This window comes from Anastrepha obliqua, chromosome 3 (genome assembly GCF_027943255.1).
Source record: "Anastrepha obliqua isolate idAnaObli1 chromosome 3, idAnaObli1_1.0, whole genome shotgun sequence".
In the NCBI taxonomy this organism is placed as follows: Eukaryota; Metazoa; Arthropoda; class Insecta; order Diptera; family Tephritidae; genus Anastrepha; species Anastrepha obliqua.
This window is the reverse complement of record NC_072894.1, coordinates 120,273,063-120,296,321: the sequence shown is the minus strand read 5'-3', so window position 1 is coordinate 120,296,321 and position 23,259 is coordinate 120,273,063. Positions and strand designations below refer to the sequence as shown.

The 23,259-nt window shown below is 36.1% G+C and overlaps 3 protein-coding genes and 1 long non-coding RNA gene across 5 annotated transcripts; 1 reads left to right on the top strand and 3 right to left on the bottom strand.

The window, feature by feature from the left end:
* Positions 1–1,873: 1,873 nt before the first annotated feature.
* LOC129240565 (Golgi reassembly-stacking protein 2) lies at positions 1,874–3,838 on the bottom strand. Its single transcript, XM_054876465.1, has one exon. The coding sequence runs from the start codon at positions 3,633–3,635 to the stop codon at positions 2,175–2,177; it is 1,461 nt and encodes a 486-aa protein (XP_054732440.1). The 5' UTR covers positions 3,636–3,838; the 3' UTR covers positions 1,874–2,174.
* Positions 3,839–7,342: 3,504 nt separating this feature from the next.
* On the bottom strand, positions 7,343–8,077 carry LOC129241009 (probable prefoldin subunit 6). The gene is made up of 2 exons (XM_054877127.1): positions 7,886–8,077; positions 7,343–7,807 (listed from the first exon to the last, which is right to left on the bottom strand). The coding sequence occupies exons 1-2, from the start codon at positions 7,956–7,958 to the stop codon at positions 7,503–7,505; spliced, it is 378 nt and encodes a 125-aa protein (XP_054733102.1). The 5' UTR covers positions 7,959–8,077; the 3' UTR covers positions 7,343–7,502.
* A 320-nt stretch (positions 8,078–8,397) lies between these two features.
* On the top strand, positions 8,398–23,204 carry LOC129240576 (polycomb protein Su(z)12). 2 transcript variants are annotated; one of them, XM_054876478.1, is made up of 7 exons: positions 8,398–8,944; positions 8,999–9,045; positions 9,109–9,393; positions 9,461–9,644; positions 9,951–10,857; positions 10,919–11,928; positions 21,856–23,204. In XM_054876478.1, the coding sequence occupies exons 1-7, from the start codon at positions 8,719–8,721 to the stop codon at positions 22,278–22,280; spliced, it is 3,084 nt and encodes a 1,027-aa protein (XP_054732453.1). In that variant the 5' UTR covers positions 8,398–8,718; the 3' UTR covers positions 22,281–23,204. The 2 variants fall into 2 exon arrangements, with proteins under 2 accessions (XP_054732453.1, XP_054732452.1); XM_054876477.1 differs by lacking the exon at positions 21,856–23,204 and adding an exon at positions 16,942–18,076.
* Positions 12,080–12,727, bottom strand: LOC129240577 (uncharacterized). The gene is made up of 4 exons (XR_008582084.1): positions 12,667–12,727; positions 12,441–12,608; positions 12,283–12,371; positions 12,080–12,222 (listed from the first exon to the last, which is right to left on the bottom strand). It is a non-coding gene; the product is annotated as an uncharacterized LOC129240577 (long non-coding RNA).
* Positions 23,205–23,259: the final 55 nt, after the last annotated feature.

The following is a 23,259-nucleotide window of genomic DNA, read 5'->3' as shown; positions in this document are numbered from 1 at the left end:
ACCAGCATGGTTTCCGAAGAGTGCACAGCACCACCACGGCACTCACCGTCATAAACACCCAGGTAAACCGCGGACTAAACCAAAACCGCCCCTGCGAGAGGACTGTCCTAGTAGCGTTGGATTTACAAAAGGCTTTCGATACAGTCAGCCACGCCACGCTACTAGATGATATTTTACAGTCGACACTTCCGCCAGGGCTGAAGAGGTGGACCGCGAACTACCTGAGTGGTCGTCACTCGTCGGTGATATTTCGAGACCAAACGTCAAAACAGAGAAAAATAAAGCAGGGAGTACCGCAGGGTGGTGTCCTTTCACCCTTGCTTTTTAATTTCTACATTTCGAAACTCCCCCAGCCACCAGAGGGAGTCTCACTGGTCTCATACGCCGACGACTGCACGATAATGGCGTCGGGCAATGACATTGATGGCCTATGCTCTAAAGTAAACGACTACCTCGCCCGCCTTTCTCGCTTCCTCACTGCGAGAAACTTAAAACTTTCTCCCACTAAATCCACGGCGACCCTTTTTACCACCTGGACAAAGGAGGTCAAGCTTCAACTTCAGGTACACGTCGATGATACCCCAATACCGACGGTTAATAACCTCAGAATTTTGGGAGTCACCTTTGACAGCTTGCTCTCCTTCTCAGCGCACACAACCGCTATTGCAACGAAAGTACAGAATCGCAACAAGGTCCTCAAGTCGCTTGCCGGCAGCACTTTGGGCAAAGACAAAGAAATGTTGCTGTCGACTTTCAAAGCAATAGGCCGACCGGTTCTTAACTATGCCGCGCCTGTCTGGTCGCCTGGAACCAGTGATACGCAGTGGACGAAGCTCCAGACCTGCCAGAATACTGCCCTCAGGACCGCGACAGGATGTCTCCTGATGTCCCCAATACAACACCTGCATGACGAGGCTCACATGCTTCCTGTGAAGGAGCATAACAAACTGCTCAGCAAGCAGTTTCTGCTAGGGTGTCACCGTAAGCCTCACCCATGCAGACACCTGCTTGAGCCTGAGCCACCTCCCAGGCACATCAGGAGGCACTTCCTCAACTACGTGGACGAGATCCTGGACAAAACAGACAGACCACTCCAGGATCAGGCAGTGTACAGACAGGCCATAAACGACATTCATCGGGACACCCTTACCACCTTCTTAAGCTCCCGACCCCCGAATGCCGTTATCGGAGCCCAACCACCACCTATTGCAGACGAAGAGCTCCAGCTTCCCCGAGAGTCCCGCGTAACCTTGGCACAATTACGTTCTGGATACTGTAGCAGGTTAAACTCCTACTTATCCAGAATCGACCCCGACATACTAAACATATGTCCGGCATGTGAAGGAACCCCGCACGACACTAACCGCCTTCTCACATGCGCCATCAAACCCACTCATCTAACACCTCTCTCCCTCTGGACCCAACCAGTCGAAACAGCCAGTTTCCTGGGCCTACCGTTAGATGAGCTAGACGAAGACGACCGGTGATTAAACTACACTGACAGGGCGTCGATACTGCTACAACAACAACAGAAGACGTTTAGCTGCCTCGTGAGACCCGCATAAATTTGGCTCAATTAAGGTTAAGCCTCTACTTATCCCGAATCGACCCCGACATACTCAATATATCTTCGACATGCACGATATTAACCACCTATTCACATGCCCCCTTAAACCCATTCACCTAACCCCGCTCTCAATTTGGGCCCAACTCTTCGAAGCAGAATGACACCTGAGTCTATCGTTAGATGATATAGACGATGACAATCGGTGAATAAACCGTACAGGAAACAGAGCTTGATGAACCGCTACAACAACAACAACATATCCGTTACCAAGAACTACCAATCCACCAACATAAATACAATCATAAATAAAATGAAACTGCATCAATCTTATACGATTACATACATATGTTTACTATTTCGCAATCAAACAATTTTTACCAGGTTTCGTATCTATTTTGCACATTGCCATATAAATTTAATAACTCGTATTTAATACATTATTACTAATTATTGGTAGTCAAATTTTGCTTGTTAAAATAGCATAAAGAATAATATACCATGATATACAATAAGCGAAAAGCATAAAGAAATACATAAAAACATATAAAACAAAAAGTTCAAAATAAAGAAGGCAAATATATTAAAATTTACTTTACTACATGTGTAACTAATTAGCAAACGTTTGTTGGATAGATTGCATATGTGACATGGTTGTTGACGAGACATTTGCAGGCGGTACCGATGCTCCGCTAGCAGGTGTATTCGATTCAGGTGCAACTTGTTGTGCAAACATTTGTGGTGGCATAGGTGTTGGCTGTGTCGGGTAGAGCCCGCCTGTTGGTTGCACTTGTGGATAAGTGGGCACAGTTTGCGCTGCTGGATATGATAGTGCCTGTGGTGCTGTCATGTATTGTTGGGGCTGAGATGCCATTGAATACATTGGTACCGTAGCCGTAGAAACGAATGGTGGAGGTAATGTGGCCTGGGGATATGGCAACTGCGAGGCTCCGATTGTGGTATTGGCTACGGCGGCTGCGGACACTGGTTGCTCATGTGATCCGGGTATGAATAAGTTTGCAGGTGGCGGTAAATTAGAAACATAGAACTGATTTGATTGTGAATTAGGAGCAGCAGGAGTTGTGGGAAACATTGCTTTATTCATTTCGCTACTTTTTTGCTCCGTTACTGCTACTGTTTGACTATGTGCTGGGTTTGCCAGCTTGTCTGCCACGTCAAATGCGCTACTACCTGCAGTACTTGTCAAAGCATCAGGATTGAAGTATGTTTGAAAAACACTTGGCTGTTGTGAAGTTGCTGTGGAAACTGCGGTGTTGTCCGACACGTCAGTACTTTGTGGTTGCTTAAAGGTGTTCGTTAAAGGAGGGACGTAAGGCAGTGTTGGTGCGATAAGAGGTGTTGCTGTTGTTGTTGTCGGTGGTATGGTGGTAGCTGCAATAGTTGGAGTGTTCACTGGTTCGATTGTAGTTGGTGCTTTGGCGATTGAACCCACTGCTTGCACTGGTATACGATGCAAGTACCCATAGCCAATGCCGCAACCCAACGCTCCCTCTCCTCCCCAATTCCTATTTGGCTTAATTGTCACCTCACGGCAGGCATCGTCATCAATATTATATACATACATTTTAAGTGGTTGTTGTTCGTGTGTTTCAATCAATGTAAATAAGTCATCATTTTCGTGGCGTATGGCATCTGCCCCAATAACATAATCCGAATAGGCACGCAGCCCAGCGATTTCTGCCGGCGAATTGGGATGCACCTCAAGAATGTGCCAGACATTTTCATTCGCTCCTTCAAATGAGCAAAAGCGTATACTCACACCCAACAAACCCTGTCCGCCCCAATTTTTACTTGGAGTCAACATTAGCTCTCGCACTGTTTGCGTCTTACTTGAGTACACCGTTAATCTCACGGGCTTGTCAACATTTTGACGCAGCAATTCTTTCAACATGTCATTATCCTGATCAAGACGTGTACCAGCTATGGCAACAATAAAATCGAAAAATGCTTCCAAACCTGCCTTCTGGCCAGGAGAATTGTCCTGCACCTTTAATACATGATATCCTTCAGTGCCACCTCCGGGTACCTCTACACTATGACTTGAACCCATATCAAATGATGTCTCAGACAAAAGGCAGTTAAAATATTTTAACCAATTTATTGATCTGATGCAGAAAGTGATAATTTGTTTGTTGATTATAGACTTTATTATTTTGCCTTTAAAATTAGCTATTCTTACTTTTTCTTACTTTATTGGGAAGTCTTTGCGTGGCACAATCAAATAATAATCAGAGAATAGAATATTTTCCCCTACTTGTCAAAATGTAATCTTGCCATATTGGAATAAATCATTTTAATTATATGCATACAAATATGCGTGCAATTGTAAATATAGTGAGGGTATTCATCTAATCGTTCAAAAGCCATTAAAGTCTCTTAAATGGTATACCAGGTGTAAGCCGAAGGTAAGTGGAATAGTTATTGATAACTGTTACTCTTTTAAATAAATAAATAAAAATATTTTAATAACTTAATTATGTTTTGATTTTATTGTGTTCGTTCCACCGTCGTACGCCATGCCGGAATACACAAAAATTGGCAACTTTCTACTTTTCTCGTACGGCAACAGCGACGAATTTGCCAACTATTTAAAGAAGAACAATTTTGTGTCGCGCGAATTTGTATCGATGGTGTTTTCTATTATATCAAATTAAATGCAGAAAACAGACGAAATTTAAGTAAATTGAGTCCATTCAAATGCACACTTATCTTTTGGATAAAAGCTTTAAAAAAAGGTTAGGCTTAACCAAGTGATCGTATCCACCGTCTACGACTACCATAAATTTCATTGAAATCCTTTTTCGCTTCAATAAGGATTAATTTTACAATATATTTCACAACCAACAAAAACCTGTTTATACACCTCGAAATATGATACATGCTTTCACGAAAAGAGTATCTGCTGTTTTTTTTGTTTATATGCGGCAATACTTTCATTGTGACATCACAGTACGTTTTACACGTCATGTTAGTAAAATGCGTTGCCGCAAATGACAAAAAGGACCCATTGAGGCAGCCCTATATCTTAGATCCTGTATTAAAAACTCGTATGTTCCTACGTCACGTAATTAATCGTCTCATTCGAAATTCGCTTCTCAATTACCCTCCCAATTACGTAATTCACCTTAAAAAATTTAGACAGCTAATTACCTAATTTCTAAGAAGTTCAGCCTCAATGACCACATGAATTACGAACTAATTTTTCTCAAAAATTCATTGAAATTAGCAAACGAAAGAGTGCAACAAAATAAAGAAGTAGAGCTAACAAACGTTGAATAATAATGAAAAAAGTCGTATCGTAAAAATGACAGAAAAAAATTAAATGGTGAAAAAATTACCTCCTTGAAGAACACTTGTTGCTATTCTAAATACTGGTTTTACGTATTTTCAGAACGTTTTTGACGATTAGATTGAAAAATAAAATAAAAATAACTAAATCTTTATTCTGCTTTAATTGCTCTAATGCAATTTTCTTCTCCATTAACTTATTTAAAATATTTTTTGTAAATGCAAATAAATTTCTATTATTTTTCTATCCCAATACTACCAAACCATTCACTGGATTTTCACAAACATTTAACTTCTCCTACTTTTATTTGTTTTGTATTGCGAAGGGAGCTGACGTAAGACTTGTCAAAAACGCGAAAAATAAAGTAACTGATTTTTGATGGCGCCACCGTAGATACTTAATTCGCCTGGTTATGGGATAAGTTGGTTGCTTGTTAAATTCGCCTTTATTTTAGGAAATGTCAGTGAAAGGGAATGACGTTGTGAATGCCCGAGAAACTAATTTTATCCATTTGACATTCATTCTATTCTTTTACTCCCTTTCCCTTGACAGTTCTAATTTTAAAAATGTTGTTGCTCGAATGCTATCACTTTGACTCTATCCTTGCAAGTTTTTGCGTAAACGAATTCAAGTATAAGTTGTTTGCATCGCGAACACTCCTAATTTTTCAAATGACGTGTACTTCAGAACAGATGAGTAATACGTTTATACGTTTCCAGGTTTTGAATGAGACGTTTTGAGAGAATTGTCAACTTTTTTCACTGAGTGTTTGATGGAAATTGGGCTTATACTGTAACTCTTTTATTTAACCCTATAGTAATTTTAGACGCGGGCAGACAAAAGAGAAAAAATCAAGTAGATGAACACTATTGCCACCATTTAAAATTAAAATACATGCAAACCCAACTCAAATACCGTGCGAAAGATTGGTTTAAGTTATGATATATGTTTGGAATTTGACAAGTTTTTTAACTAGTGTTTACGCTTAAACCATAGATGACGTTTAAACACGCCAGCGACAGCAAACCAAAGAGTAATTTGCGGTACAGACGTTATATAAACAAAATTCCATAGAAATATATATGTACATTATATATATACATAGATGCCAACGTGAGAAGAAATGTAATATACACCAAATGTATTAAGCCATTTGCATGAATATCGGTACTGTAAAGTAAAGAAAAACAATCTATTCAGTCTTAACATTATAATTATTTCAACAAGTGTTCGGAATTATTTTTAGTTTTTTTTTTAATAATTGCTGTTTGTTTTAAAATTAACTACTTTTCAATTTTGAGAGTAAAAAAAAAAACAAAGTAAAAAAAGGGTTAAGTCAATGACAACCCACATACTATATGCAAAATAACCATATAGAAAAATAAAATGCCAAAAGTGTCAGAAAAAAAAACATTTCGAATCCACTAAACCGTCTGCTTTACTGGCTACTGTTTCTACCACCAATATAACGGCTTTAAATATTTTTTGAAAGATTGTAACTTATCTAATATGATTTAATCCTAATAATAACACAGACTGTTCTATCTAACTGTCCTAATGTTATATATCGAGTTGTAGGCCCTGGCAGCTAGTACTCGTTCTTGTATTATTTTTTATATTAATTCTAATAAATAAATAAAGTAAATTTTAATCGATAAAATTGAATCGAATGGAAGGCAGTGGAAAACAATTAGTTACAATTTTGCATCTGGTAGCTGTATTTCGATGCCATAGTACTAGCAAAGGATATTAACCATATATTGTCAAGGTTTAACTATTTGTTTTTTTGTTTTGCGGGTCTATATTAAAAAAAAAAATAACACTACAAGCAAAATTTTAAAATTTCAGGCTTTTTAGTCTATTCAATGAATGCTGGATTTTTTTTATGCAACACCTAAAAAAAAGATTTATTTTATAAAAATCTGTCAAGTTTGCTTTATATAGTGCTTGGCATATGTGCTGTTTTTATAAAAAAAAAGTAGTCAAAACTCGTCCTTATGTGTACACTTTCCTTTAATCTGAAATATATTTCATAATTAGTCCCATATGTGAGTTTCGTGGTAAGGGATGTTGCTGTAGCAGCTCATAAAGCCCTGTCGGTATGGTATAGTCGCCGTTGCTCATCTAAATCATCTAACGATAGGCACCATGATCATGCGTTTCAACGGGGTAGGCCCAAAGGGAGTGATTTTAAGGACACATATAAATAGGTGATTCGTGTCGTGCGGGATATTTTCACATGTCGCACAAATGTTGAGTATGTCAGTGTTGATAACCTGAACAATAGTATAAATCCGTGGTTGGAATATAGGTTCGATTTGCTAGAGAACGACCATCACTTTTAAAAATGTTGTAATTGTAACATCAATAGACTTCAGTAAAATTATTGCGGAACGCTGAAGTAAAAGTCTTTGGGCGGATGTAGTAAATGCAAGTTGTCCGAGACCAGAAAAACACTTTTATGTATGTAGGTTAGAATTACTTTTATGCATTAAATAAAATTCTTAGATTAATTGTAAATCGAACAATGACACCCTTCCTCATTGCTGTACTCTGCAGTGGACATATTTTGTTTTGTTTCAGTTTATATATGTCTGCTTAATTGTTGTAGACGTAATTTACTAATTCTCACTTCATTGCCACAGCCACCTGATATTGTTGTTGCAGCTTTTGCACTGTCTCGCGGTGTTTTGTCATATCTTTTTCCATATTTTCCAAAGTATCGTTAGAACTTTTCAGTTCTTTAGAAATATACTCTATACGTTTACCAACATTTTGTCGTGACTCCTCCAGATCTTGTTTCACAAGGACAGGCCCATACAACTTGTAAACTTTGTTATCGGGGCCGAGTAGGTTTAATTCGTCAAGCACACACTTGTTCTCATTAAGCTGAGATTCTAGAAGTGTACGCTGTTTCACAAGCTTTACGCAGGCTACCACAAAGGAACATTTAAAATTATATATTTATATATATATATTGTAAGAATGCAATGCAACCGGCGAACACTTACTTTTTTGCAAATTTTGATAGGCGTCCAACTCAGACTGCAATTTCTTCACCAACGCTGCGCTGTTTTTATCCATTTTCCCAGAAAGTTCTGAATATATCCTTCAAAATAATTTATTTTAAAACAGTTGTGGATCAATTGAAGAAAGTACAGAATACACGAGTTCTATGACTAGCGAATTCACAACAATGTCAAAAATCGAAAAACCAAGCGAATTCAATAGGAAATATTAGAAATACAAAGTTGCCAACCTGTGTCATACAAGAAATGCACTTAGGTGCATATTAATAATAAATAATATGAAGAAAATATACTAGATTACTTGTTTAGTTTTACACAAAAACGACAACGACTATCTATTAATTAAGAAAGTCCATCAATTTCAAATATTTGTTTAACTTTTTTAAAAATACTTCGGGTTGAATGCTAATTAGCCAGAGTTTTTTCTATTAATTGTGAATTGGTGTAAGTAATTATGAAGAGGAAGTATGTTTGAAGAGGAAGAGTTTGTACGCCTTGTGTGTGAAAATTTCGCGCCGATACCCTCTCATTTACAATAGGAAACCGTGAAAAACTTTAGCATATGAAAAACTTATATTTTCTCCCGATATTAGAATATTAATCTAAATTGAATGTGATTAATTAAAAGAAATCGAGTGAGGGAGTAAATCAAGGGTAAAATTTGTAGCGTGAATTGTCGTATTTTACTACGGCAAGGGTAGCGTCGAAAACAGAGACAGTGAGCAGCAGAAAATTAACAACTTGTGATCCAACGTTCCTTCTCATATTACAAGAGTTCACAGTGCAAATTCTGCAAAAAAATTACCAAACGGAGAATGGCTCCGGCGAAAAAACGCGAAAAAGACACTGCATCAGCGGCGCCGGCAGCTGCTGTGAACAATATTCCTAACGGAAATGCTACTGGTACTGGAGGTGGAGTGCCTTCTGCAACAGCTGCTGCTGCATCTGCAGTCGTTGCAAATACTGCATCTACGAACGTTGATAATGCAAAACTCAATGGCCACCAACAGGAGCAGGAACTCTTTTTACAGGCTTTTGAAAGTTTGTTACAAAAAAATTGTTAAATTTTTTTATTTTAATACAAAATATTTTTAGAACCAACACAGATTTATCGGTTTTTACGCAATCGCCATAGCACAAGTGTAAGTACTATCTGATTATAGGTACATCTTCCAGCCTGATAAATATTTTTTTCTTTTTTGTAGCCTATCTTCTTGAATCGAACACTGAGTTACATGAAGGACCGTATGTCGCGAAACAATAAAAAACGTGCGACGTTCAAAGTTAATTCCATTTTACAGCAAATAACTCAGAAAACGGAATCCATATCAAAGAAATACCTAAATATCATTTACAATGGTTTGTTCGATAAAAGTGCTTGCAGCGATCAATGGTGGAATGCTGGTGACGCGGTCTGTGTCGAAGCTACCCTGTACAAAATAACGAAAAATAAGCGAAAGGATAGCACATCGGATTTTCAGGAAATGATGGTAATTCTGAAATTGTCCATAATAATTTTTCATGATTGGTATTAAATTTGTATATATTTTATGGCAGAGTTACAGTTCAGACGTTGTATATAATCCGCATGATGATATTGGCCACTTCTCTGCTATCAGTATTCCGGTACAATCCATGTGCCCTTTGGGCGATCAACACACTATCTATAAACTTTTATTTCGTATTAAAGTCCTACCAAAATTTGATACCAAAACAAATGATGAGAATAATGAAAACGGTGGTAAGTGCAAATATCAATAAACGAAATTATTTTATTTGTTATTTAAAATTTTGCAATATGAATTTCAATTAAATTCACTCAGAAGTGAATTACAGAACCTGATCGACTTTGTTTTTATTAATTATATTATATATTCATATGTTGATATCGGTTGTATAATTCAACATACAAAAAATTCTCTATTTAACTTTTTAATTTTTATTTAAATGCCAATTTTTATTTAAATTTTTATATTTTGTAATTAACATACGTAAATTTATATCATTATATGCCATTCCATCACTTTAACAAATCCATCTTATTCAGAGACCCCTTGTAAACGTGGCAAACTAAGTACAAAAATTTATGGCTGCGAATTAATAGTGTTTGAGAAGAATATATGCTTTATTCCTGAGGGGGACTATGAGGCGGCGATGCAGGAACTCAATTCGACGAGCATAAAATCTTTTTCTCCAAAGAAACGAACTTGGGAGACACTGCCAGACAATTACATTCCACTCTCGATGAAATTCGACGTATTCAATCAATTTCCAACGCTCAAGTTTCGTTTAATCTGGTCAGCGAATGAAATGCCTAAGGGTATTGAAGCAAAAGATTTGCATTTATATGGAAACTTTTCTGATAACACAAATGAGGCAAAAAATGATCAGCAAAAAAGTTTAACCAATGGTGTTGAAGTTCCCTTGAATGGTTGCGCCACATTGGGCGCACACGTTAATCACAATAATAATTGCGTTAAAGGCAGTGGTAACAGTGGCAAAAGTGGAATTGCTCTACCGCCTGTAAAAGCGGAGAAGATACAAATAGTTTATAATTTTTTGTACAGTAATAATACGAGGCAACAAACTGAATACACACAAGAGGTAATATGTCCATGGTGTGGTCTGGATTGTTTGCGTTTGTATGCATTACTTAAGCATTTGAAGTTGTGCCATGCGCGTTTCAACTTTACTTATCAACCGGCAGGGAATGGTGCGCGTATCGACGTGACAATCAATGATTCGTATGATGGTTCATATGCGGGTTCGCCATATGATTTGGCAGGACCGTCAGGCTGTTCTTTTGCGAGAACTTGTGGTCCAGTGCGGCGAACGACGGTGACAAATTTGTTGGTGTGCCGTCCGCGTAGACAAAAGACGTGTCTAGATGAGTTTCTGGTGCTAGACGAAGACGATTTAAGCAATCAGCGACCTTATATTACGGGCCACAATAGGTTGGTAGTTACTTTTTTCACAATATGCAATGAGTTTAAAAGTTTTGCTGCTCCTTAACAGGCTTTACCACCATACTGAGACTTGTTTGCCTGTTCATCCGAAAGAACTTGATATCGATTCCGAAGGCGAAAGTGATCCACTTTGGCTACGGCAAAAAACAATTCAAATGATTGATGAGTTCTCCGATGTGAACGAAGGGGAAAAAGAGTTGATGAAATTGTGGAATTTACATGTGATGAAACATGGTTATGTCGGCGATTGTCAGTTGCCATTAGCTTGCGAAATGTTTTTAGATTGTAATGGCCACGAGGTTATACGCAAAAATCTGTACCGTAATTTTATCTTACATATGTGTTCACTATTTGATTATGGGCTAGTTTCACCAGAAACTGTCTATAAAACGGTACAAAAGCTTCAAGGCATGTTAAGCAAATATCCCGAGGGGCAAGAGATGATGTCCAAACAACGTGAGGCGCAACTGAAGTATTGGCTGGAAGTGGGTATACATAAGCAAGATGAACAAAAGCTTAAATCGCCACAAAAGCAACCGGCGATGACTGCAAGCACTTCCGAGGCGTTAGGTGTCGTCACCGATGCTGGAGGCACCGCTACAAGTGGCAACAAGAATACGGATAATAAACCAATGCAACCACCTTCAAAGCGTTCGGCCACAGCTGTTAAGCGTGCCAGTATGCACCCGCAAAATTGTCTTAATGGTAGCGGTGCTTCTGATAAATTGATCAGCAGTAGCGGTAGCAAAGGTGTTGCCAAAAAGACAGTATCTCAAGTAGATGACGATCAAGAGCCTACCTCTAATGCTGTCGCGAGTAACGTTGACATTAACGGAAGTACTGAAAAGCGTGAGCGGCGCAGTGAAACCCACACGAGTAGGAGAAGTAGCACGGCTACATCTGCGGCAGTCACGTCGGCGACGGATCGCGATGCAAAAAATGAGCGAAAAGAAATTCATACCAGCGAGCGTCCACAACGTGGTGGTGCCGCAGCAACAAATACCGCCGCTACTGCAGAATCACGTGTGCAAGCGGCTAAACGGAGACTGTCTATAAAAGGTAAGTTGGTCACGAGAGTGCTATCAAAATCACAATAATATATAAACTAAAAGAGTTTAAAAATAAAGAAAAATGCGCATTTGATTTATTCTTATTCCATTCATTTTCATACACTTTCTTTTGTAATTTTCTAAAAAATTTTGAGCACTACTGATTTACCAATTTTAATGCTCTCTAAAGTTATTTCTACATACGTAACTCATTTATATACGCTTATTTGAGGAAAAATGTGTAAAAATACTTAGTTGAGCCTAATGAAATGGACTCCATTAACGCGTAACATCACTCTTGCGGCTGAAAGAATTCCTAACTTTAACAATATATTTTGGGAGTATGGGAAGAAGGCGAGGGTACCGTTTTAGAGCGTTTTTTTAGGCATGTTAAGGCGGCAGAGCTAATCTTCGAAATAGTCTTTTTAAAAATTCTTCACAGTCGGACAGATACTTTGTGAAGGGAAAAAAATGCTTATAAGTTGGTGCATTCACTGAAGTGCAAATAATAAAATAGCTTACCACCAAGTAAAATTACAAATGTAATCTCGTTTCCACGACAGTCCGTTCTATGTTACCGAAACGACCCGGATTTATATCCGGCCAAGGACTGTCACTCCAGCAACATTCCCCGTATATAAGTATGGAGAATGTTTATGCTACAACAACAACAACAACAAATGTAATTTGCTACAAAAACAAAAAAGTAAATTGTAATTATGTAATTATTAAGTAATTATGAAACTACCTGGGAAATTTAAAATTTAAATATTTACTTTTTTCTGAAAATAGTTACTGGTAGTTACAAATAAATACCCAACCACTAGATTGAATAAGAAAATGCGAAAATTCTTTGAAACAGTTATTCGGTATGGGAATAAGTTTCCGTCCTTTCTTAGCTAAAGTTACGAATTATTTATTTATTTAAATAATATACGACATTATATGGAGTGTGTGCCATTGGAAGCTACAACTTGACTCCATTTTTCAGGCAGCATACGGATTCCTCTGACGAAAAATTCTTTTGACTTGATCCATTCATTGAGCCAGTTTGCGATGCTCTCGTAAGAAGTGAACCGCTCTCCAAGTAGGGCTGACTGCATTAATCGGAACAGATGGTAATCCGAAGATGTAATGTTTGGGTAATACGGCAGGTGGGGCAAGATTTCCCAATTCAGTCCCTCTAAATATTTCTGGACCGATTTAGCAACTCGTGGCCTGGCGTTGTCATGCAGACAATCAATATTTTTACTGCAATTTCTTTTGGTAATCAGTAAACAAATATTTTTATTGCAACTTTTTTCAGTTATCAGTCAAAAAATATTTGTAATGCAATTTTTCACAGTAATCAGTAAAAAAAAAATATTTTTACTGCAATTTTTTTAGGTTAGGTTAGGTTGGCATGGTTGCCCAGGGAGTGAGCAGAATTGGACGAAGAAAGATTCGTCCTTTGTGATACCATTATGAAGGAGGTGAGGTGAAAGGGAAAGGGAAAGACCGATGGGATGAAGGGAGAGGGCGGGGAGAGATGGTGATGGGATGGTTAGGAGCATGCGGATTACGAGCGATGACTATGTTTGCGTCAACCGCTTCGTGCTGCTGATGAAATTAATCAGATTTTTAATATCAGCGCCAGCTATATCAGCAGGCGTGGCAAAGAAGTAAGAGCCAAGATGCCTGGATCTTAGCCCCGCCAGAGCAGGGCAGCTAAGGAGAAGGTGCTGAGATGATTCCACCTCATCCTCCATACATCCAGCGCAAAAAGGACTCGAGGTGATTCCAAGTCTCACAGCATGCATTCCTCGCGCATTGTGTCCTGTGAGAGAATCCACTAGATTAGAGAGCTGATATTTTGTCAGCCTCAGAAGCTCGCCCGAGCGCCTCCGGTCCACACGTGGCCAGAAGGATTGCGCGACCTTACACGTTTGTGTTGTCAGGGGGATCCCAATTCTCAATTTTTTTAGCTACCCGTAAATGTTTACTGGTAATGCAAACTCATTTTAAATTTGTAATATTTACTGCTTTTTCACTGCTACTGCAAATTGCCCTTCTATGACTACAATGTATATTCATTCTGAAAAGAATTGTTGTAACAGCATAAACATTTCCCTTAAATGTTTGGGGAATGCTGCTGGAGTGACAGTCCTTGGCCAGATATAAATCCGGGTCGTTCTGGTAACGTAGAGCTTATTGTCTGAAAATTTTCGAAGCAATGAAATACTGGAGTTCTATCTTACTGTGTTTTGTCAGCAACACTTCCAATACGTTTTTTGTTAATGTAGTCCTATTTTATTATTGTTATTAGGCTACTGCGCACTGCAACCCAAGTAGATCTATTGTGCAAAACCTGCTGAGGTATTGTGTATTTTGAGGCTTTTTAAAAATTTTAGTACATTCTGTGGTTTATTGTTCCATAGTTTATATGGAGTTACAGCAGTACCACCAAGGTGATGTAGCAGTTTTCTCTCTAGTGCAAGACATTTCAATGCCCATTTCACAGAATCGACAGATGATGGTCTCAGAGAGGCCAGGCTACAATGGCCTGTGAAGTAACCAGTTAATAGTTTTAAGTCCACTCTACCAAGTAAACGTAGTTTATCAGTAATTCCTCTGTGCGGCCCGTTCTACCATCTTCTAATTTGGATCCATCGGTGTACCATATCTGGGATCCGCGTTTGAAGGTGATAGACTTAGTTTTCCAACCTTGATTAATGAGAACTTGGAAGTTTCTGAAGAGAATGAGAGTGTGTCGGAAGTATTTTAAAATCTTTAGATGTCCTCTCATATCTCCCACTTTTTAGGTCGGAGTTGCCTTTTGTCTAAAGGCACTTAAATGTGCTTCTTTTTCAATTAAGTTGGGAAGCGGTGGTATGCATAGGAGCACACCTAATGCGTCAGTTGGGCATGTTTTCATTGCTCCTGTTATACCGACGCAGATGTGGCGCTACAATTTGTTGAGATCATTTACCGCCTTTTGTTGTTTAACTTTGGGCCACCCTATTATGGCAGCAGAAGTGCCTATAGGTTTAACTGTAGTGAATGTCCAAGAAGTCATTCTGGGGCTGAGAACTCATGTTTTTCCAAAAAGCCTTGTACAGGCATAGAAAACCCTTGTGGCTTTTGCAGTAACTTTCTCAAGATGAGAGTTCCAAGTGAGCGTTTTGTCAAGGTTGATACTAAGGTAGTTCGCTTTGTGGAGAGTTAAAGAGTCGATTCATTTAGGACAGGAAATTTGATGTGATGTTCTTTTTTCTGGTGAACGGCAGGAGCCTCCACGATTTTCATGGAACAGCTTATTTGCCAGCTTTAGGTCCTCCCTGTCGGCAAGTTCTACCGACTCATTCATCCTATTGGATTTATTTGAATTTACTACTCATGTTTTGTTATGGCTTTGAAAATAATTTTCAAATCGATGCCATTCACACTGATTTTAACAAAGCATGTCGTCCCCTTAGTATTAAAATAGCCTATAAATTTTTTGATGTTTTGAGAAAATGAATTTCAAACTTTTTGTGGAAAGTAGCTCTCACTCAAATCTCGATATGTCTGTAAATATTTATTATTTTTTGACTGACTTTTTGACCCACTTTGTGGAACTAGAATTTGACAAAATTTTGACCACATATAAAATCGACGATGGAGAATCCAAAAATTCAATAAAAAAATAATAGCCTATGAGCACATAGGCTATTGTTATACTAAGGGGACGATTTGATAAAGTTCATCGTTCTCAGCTTATGTATAACTTTAATCGAATGGGTTGTACTGCGTTGCTTTATTTTTGTTGTTATATAGGTTTTCATAAAGAACTAACAAACAATTTTTTTATGATAGTCAAGATCTCGAAATCGTCAAATGTTGTTTAAATTACTATAAATTGTAAATTTTTGCTTACATATTTTGACATTTTAAGGACAGAAAGAAAAAAAAAAACATTGCTCTTCTTGTTTTTGTTCGACTGTTACTAGTTATTCAGTGTACCTTGGTGAATGTTTTTGGATAATTCTGCTGAAGTGACAGTCCTTAGCCGGATTTTTATTCGGGTGGGTCGTTCCGGTAATGTAAAAGCGACTGTCGGCAAAAACGAAAACGGAATAGTCTGGTCTGTTGAATTATCTGCAGTCTTTTAGATTCGTCATATGGACAATTCACACTGGGTCTCGTCTTCATATTGTTTGTAAGGTCTTTAAGTCAAAAAAATCGATTTCAAAAATCTAGAGTGGTGTTACGCTTAACTGCATTTTTTATAAAACAAAATTCGGTAAAAAATTGGCGACAATTACAATGGTGTTAATATTTATCTGACCATCACTGTACAGTGTGACTCTTTTAGAATTTTAGTTTTGCGCATTTTTTTGCTTTGTTTTTGATACACTTTTATTATACATAAATATTTGAAGAACCGCCGACATTTGTAAATAACATTTATTGTCATAAAACATTATTATGCAAAGTCATTTTGGCCACATCGCATTACGTTACATCAAGTTCAGTCATTGAACATAAAATCAAATATGGATTTTATTAAAACAAATACAAGCTATATTGTCATTATCTTCATATTCATCAAAATAACGGTACATCCTCATTATAAAATATTGGATATAAAACCTTTTACTTACATAGATGTATTTATTCTATTTTTATTTAATTTCTTTAATTCAATTTTTTTTATTTTTATAATTTTCTCATATCTGTTGTTTTTTACTAGTGGTTACTCGTTCTTCTAATGTATTAAATCTTTAAACGTAATTTTTATTGCTATTATAACTATTATTAATAAATCTAAACCAATAAATCATGTTGCGCTCATTTTCTATCGGTCGATCACCACTTCACATCATGCCACATACGCCCATACAACATTCGCCACTCACCACTTAGCGCCGCTGCCTTAGAAGAAAAACAAAAATCACAAAAATTTAAACAATTTTAATACCACAAATTTAAAATTTGAAATCGTGCGCGTTTTTTTTTTCTCTTTTGCTTTCTTTTGGTCTTTTTTTCTTAAAAATGTTTGCAGCTATTGAAGATGTGGAAGGAGGAGGCGTTGGCGTTGAATGTGGAGGAAGTGTTGGCGCAGATAGTAATAGTGAAGCGTTGGAAGAGTGTAATGGTGATAATTTAGTCGTTACTGCTAGCAACGCGCTACGACATATGTCAAATAGTCAATTGCGCGAAACTCCTGCTAATTATGAAGCCATATGCGAAATCGATAGTTTGTATGAAAATGATAATGATAAGGTTGCTATCAATTTAAATCACTTAAATATTGACTCTAAAGAACGTGATATTGTTGAAATTCATGCGGAGGATGATGATGATGATGATGGCGATGATGACCTTGAGGCCGAACTGCGTAATGATGTGACGACAGCATCAACTATAACCTCAGTCGCCACAGTAGCCACCACTACTGAAGCTGAAAATGCTCTATTTGATAATATAGTTAAATTGTATTGACAGCTTTAAGCGAATGCTTAAAAAAGTTTACAAACTCACCTCACTAAAGAATAGAGTAACTGATTGTAATGAAGTTAATTTCTAGTTATCCATTAAGTGCATTACAAATTTGTTTAACATTGAAGATGCCACATGGAACTATATGTAGTAATAGTTTTTGAATATGTAAAGGAATTGTTCGATTCTAAAATACGCAACATGAATATAACTAAGAAAAGTTAAAAGTTAAAAAATAATAATAAATCGTTAATGTAAAGATGCAGGGTATGAGATTTACAAGTTTGCTTGTAAAAATTAGCATGAGACCAGTTATTTTGTAATAAATACTTTATTTGCTGCATACAGCTGCTATATAGTATGTTAACAAATATTTCTTACAACTCAAAACGGTTAAAAGTGAGAAAAATATTTTTTTATTGCCAATTGCACTGTAATAAGGAAAAAACATCATAGCTTATCGGCCAGATTACGTAACCGTTTTCAATCAAGTCGTATTAGGTCAAAATTTTTAGTTAGAAATTGCTAAACTATGCATACATCAGGTCAATACCAACCCAAATTCAGAGTCGTAGAGTGTAGAACCTAATAAAAAAATATAAAAATATTTTGAGTTAGAAATTGCTAAAATATGCATACATCAGGTCAATACCAACCCAAATTCAGGGTCGTAGAGTGTAGAACCTAATAAAAAAATACCTGTATACAAATATTACTGAACATACTAAGTGAAAGAGAAACATATGCAATGTGTTATTTCACAGCATTTAAATAAAGATTTTCAATAATAAATGAAGAAAAATTCACCTTCAGAGCTCTAAAACTTCGCTACTAAATATGTTTCTTTAAATGATTTTTTTTTGTTTTTTGCTAAAACATACTCAGATGTTTCTCGTTTCTAAGAAATGTTAGAAGTTGTAGAGCATTCAAAGCATTCGAAAAATACTTCTCATTAAAGCAGTTATGAGTCAAAGTAAAAGACGTTAAGTGGAAAATCAACGCTTATCCATATTGCAAAATTTTTTTTCATGAAACTTTGCGAGTGCTGCGAATATTTATAAACTTAACATTTTTTTAAGTCTTAAGACTTGTAGAGGTATAGATTTATTTTATAATTCTACTGTATTTACAGTAGTAAATATGTCTGCAAATGATAGCTTCGCTGATGAGCAGCTATTACATAATTATTGTACAATTTTCCGTTATTTAAGGGGATATTCTAGTGTAGAGCCACGAATTTGACATGTTTTTGCGGGTGCTATAAATAAAAAAACAAAAATATTTTTACTATTTATTTTTTTTACCAGACATTTAGTAATCTTTTAACAATACATGAAAAAAATTCGAAAAATTAAAAACTGAAAATTGTATAAGCTGTTTGTTGGATGTGGCGCTAAACTTGTCACCATTGCAATGATCTGAAACAAAAAAATGAAGAAGATTTTTAATTTAAATGAATGCCACTATTGCACTAACTAAGAAAAAGTGGAAACAATTTTTTTTTGCTAAATTACGGCTGTCGGAAAAGTAGTACATTTTTTTCTTACTTTTTTGGACATTTCTGAATTAAAAAAAAAATAGCAAAAAAAATGTATTTTGTTAAAATAATAATTTGTACAATAGAGATAGGCATGTATTGAGAAGACTCGCGCTAAATTTCAAGTGAATCGGTCCAGTAGAACTTGAGATATCATGTCAAACGTTTGAAAAATGTAATTTTCAGAAAAACGCGTTTCAAGTTTTTAGACAACACGGATCGGAACCGATAAATATCTAAACTTTAAAAATATGCAAAAAAAATTTCGATTTTTTCAAAATTCTACACTAGAATACCCCCTTAAGCCAAACAATGAATTAGTGCTGATGTTTCCTGCGAATAATTAAAAACTCAAGCAGCATCTGAATTCAGTAGCGGTAAATTTTTGTTTTTGATAGTAGATTTTTTAAAATGTTTTTTATCCTGCTACTCAGTTAAAAACTAATTAAGGTTCCGTTCAGATAGTTTTATACTTTTTGAACATGGTTCACTGAAACGCATCAATGAAATTGAAAAACAAAGCATTTTAGATCTTAGAATCTGTGATTTCGCTTGTGATCAGAAGTAGCTTGTGTGTGAAGTAGATCACAGTGTGTTGTAAAAACGTTTTGCGGCTTGAGTGTAAAAGGCATCCCAAGAAATGAGCTCATAGGCCATCACCCCAAAGTTTCTCTGACCACAAACGTTCTGCGCTTAGAGAAATGCCCGTCACTGGAGTTTCTTCTAATTTTTCATCCTAAGCAAATGTGCTGCATCTAAATATAAAAAATATGTACATTTATTCTAAGTCACCTTTAAAACGAAAATTCGTTGAGGCAAGACTTGAAATTCTAGGACGAATTCGTATAAAAAGCACTCCATATTGAGCGATGAAAACAATTCAATTCGCATGGCCCAGATGGATACGCCTATGACGTCTCAGACTAATATCGTGAATGAAAATACACACTTTATTATTACTATGTAATTAAATATAAAGAGTGATCAATTTAGAGGTATCGGATTTTAAATTGAGATTTAAATTTATGAAAATTCAAATTGATAGGGCCCTATTTGTAATTTTTGTGTCATTCATGACATTAATTTATTAAAGATAATCCCTAATTCGGCCATCCGTAAACACCAATTTTGAATGGTTCGCTAGTGGACTTATGTCGTTATGTCGTGAATAACTTTAGTAATGTTGGCTTCCAATGCCCCAATCGAAGCCAATTTATCCACAAAGCATTTAGAGACTTTACATACTACCACAAATATAAGTCCAAAGATATGATATCACATGATCTTGGTGGCTAATCAAACTACTGGTCCGAGGCGAAAGATAAATTGCTCATCGAAACGACGCCACAGTCAATCCATTGTTTCACGAGCTGTATGGCAAGTAGCGCCGTCTTGTTGGAACCAAATGCTGTGGAGATCACGGGCTTTAATTTCCCCACATCAAAAAGTCGTTATTGAGGCGTAAGACTTTCCATGATAAAATGTCAATGAATACTGAAAAAAAATTATCTATTTAGTTTGATAGTAGTCGTGCGTGATCGCAAACAAAAAATGCTAAATGGAAAAAATACCTCCTGACCACCCCTTATTTCCTCGCTATTTATCCTCACTTATTTAAATAAAACTCGATTTGAAATTTCAATATGAGCTGATGGAATCCAGTGTGTTTATTTGATTCAAAATTTAATATACCGTCTTTTCTAATATACCGCTATTTTAAATTTATTTTATTCGATTCGAAATGAGTAGTTCTAAAAGCACTCAATTGTCGACAAATGTGGTGTTGTGGATATTGTATGCGTCTTGAAGCATTGTAAGCAGCTGAATATTCGAGCTTTATTTTTTTTTAGACTTACACTCTAAATAAACAAGTATTTCGTACTTGATTATGTTGTATTATTCTATTTCGCATTCTTACTTGATTTCGCATTCTTACTTGATTTCGCATTCTAATGATTGTTAGAGCATCAACAAGCCGAAGCCTTCCTATTATCGGCATTAAAAATGTTCACTTCATTTTCGTGACCCCATTCCCTCGTACTCCTCAAGCAGCCTGCTTATTAATTTTATATTCCTGCGATATAGAAGATCTATTTTGTCTTTATTTTTCGTTTTTGACACCTTCTTAATTATGTTACAGATCTCTTATGATAACATTTTTAAGCATTGAATAAGCGATCCCTTTGATATCCCTCCAACGTACTTAAATATGGGATCCCTAAAATGTCTTACAGACTATTTAATACAGATATTTCCAGAAAAATAAACTTAATGAATAGGAAAAATGTAATTGAATAGTGTTTAACCCCTTTGCATCATTCGACGGAATAATTCGTAATATATTATTTTTTTTATTAAAGTTTGAGAAGAATAAATAATTTTGATAATCTTGTAAAATTTTTTTTTTTTCATTAGAACAAACAGTAAAAGCCTTGCCAACGCAAGGTATTTTGAGTACATCGCGCATTTCGAGCGGTGATGCAAAAGAGTTAATCACCATTCAATTACATTTTTCCTATTCATTAAGTTTATTTTTCTGGAAATATCTGTATTAAATAGTCTGTAAGACATTTTTTAAATAAATCAATAAAGATATTCTCCGAAAATATTTAATAAAGTAGCGAAATTTCCGCTTAACGTCCAGCTGTCCCGGTGTCATACGATTTTGAACTACCGCGTTTAGCCTGCCTGTAACTTCAGTATCGTCTTTGTTCCGAATATCAATGCATTAACTAATTTAAGCCAAAAAACTGTTTCTAAACAATATTGTCGGCCAATGCCACTAAAAATATACCCAACGGATATTTATCCAAATAAAGCTATTATTTTAAATAAAAAAAGATTTTTTTTTATTAAAAAATGAGTTTAACCTTCAACAATTTTTAAATTTTTTCCACGTTATTGCCTTACTTCCATTATTGCTTTCACCAAAAATGTCAGATGTACCACAACCCGCCAGCAAACGCAACCGCAACTCAGATGCCAACAGTAGTAGCAACAGTGGCGGTGTCAGTGGTGGCACAACAACACGCACAGCCGCTCAGCGACAGTCGGCCGAAGGTGTCAACAGTTCTACTAATAGCAGCGGCAGGCATTTCACCAACTCAAGTACTGCAGCCAACAGTTTGTCAACAACACTGCCAAAACGTTTGGTAACCAGGCGTCAATCCATTGCTGGCACTGCCAATACTAGCCATAGTAACAACAACAGTAGCAATAATTCTGCAGAAGCGACACTGCCAAAGTCCTCCTCCTCCAAAAACTCGAACACCACTACTTTAACAACAGCAGCGCCCGCCAACACCACTCATCATTCATTGCGTACGCGCTTCTCAGTGCCATTGGCGAAAGTAGATAAACGTTAAAAGCAACAAAAGGCAAAAGGAGAGATGATATGTATTTAGGTGTGGGCTTTGTATGGAAAGTTAACCGAGGTGATATGTCGACATCGTCAGCGACGTTATATGAAAGGTTAAAAAATATTGTTCGTTACGTTTATGTTAAGTTTTTATAATTTTTTAAAGATTTTTTAATTTCTTACCTAAGTCAGAAAATCGATTTTACTTGCGCCACAAAATAGTTAGCGCTAACACATACAACATTGCATACGTACGTTGCTGAGAATCATAACAAATAAAATCGCTTAATTATTTATAGCTATGACTTTTTTATTTGTTTACATATTGAAAGTCTAACTTTAAAAACACCAATACTTAGCTCCTTAAAAGACTAATAGAAATGAAGTTTTTTTTTTGTTTGTTTAAATTTATTTCACTAATATTAATATTATTAATTATAGACTTTTTGGAATCATAGCTCATTGCTAAGTAGTTTAAAATTTGATATTTCACAATTTAATTCTTTTAATAAACTGAACTGAACACATCTGCAAAACATATATATTTACATATAAATAAATAACAGACGAATATAAGAAAATTGTATTTAGGTGTGCAAATGCCTGAGTGATGTGAATTGAATATTTTACATATTTATAATAAATACGGGTTTTTAAGAAAAGTAAATCCAAAACTAAATTTCACTTGTACTAATATAACAAAATGATATACGCCTAAAATTACACAAAAAAAGAGGGAAAACTTACAAGCTAAATATTTTTAATAATACTTTTAGACTGTTTCAGATAACCGGTTAATCAGTCAGAGAAGCTCGTTAATTATATACTATTTTAAGTATGTATGTATATCAAAATATATAAATATGTATGTATTTGTATGTGACTAATAGTAAAATAAATAAAGCAAGCTATACTTGCGTACTTACGTCAATCACTATATGAATTCATGTGGTCTAAGCTGAGAAAAAATGTTTGAAATACAAGAG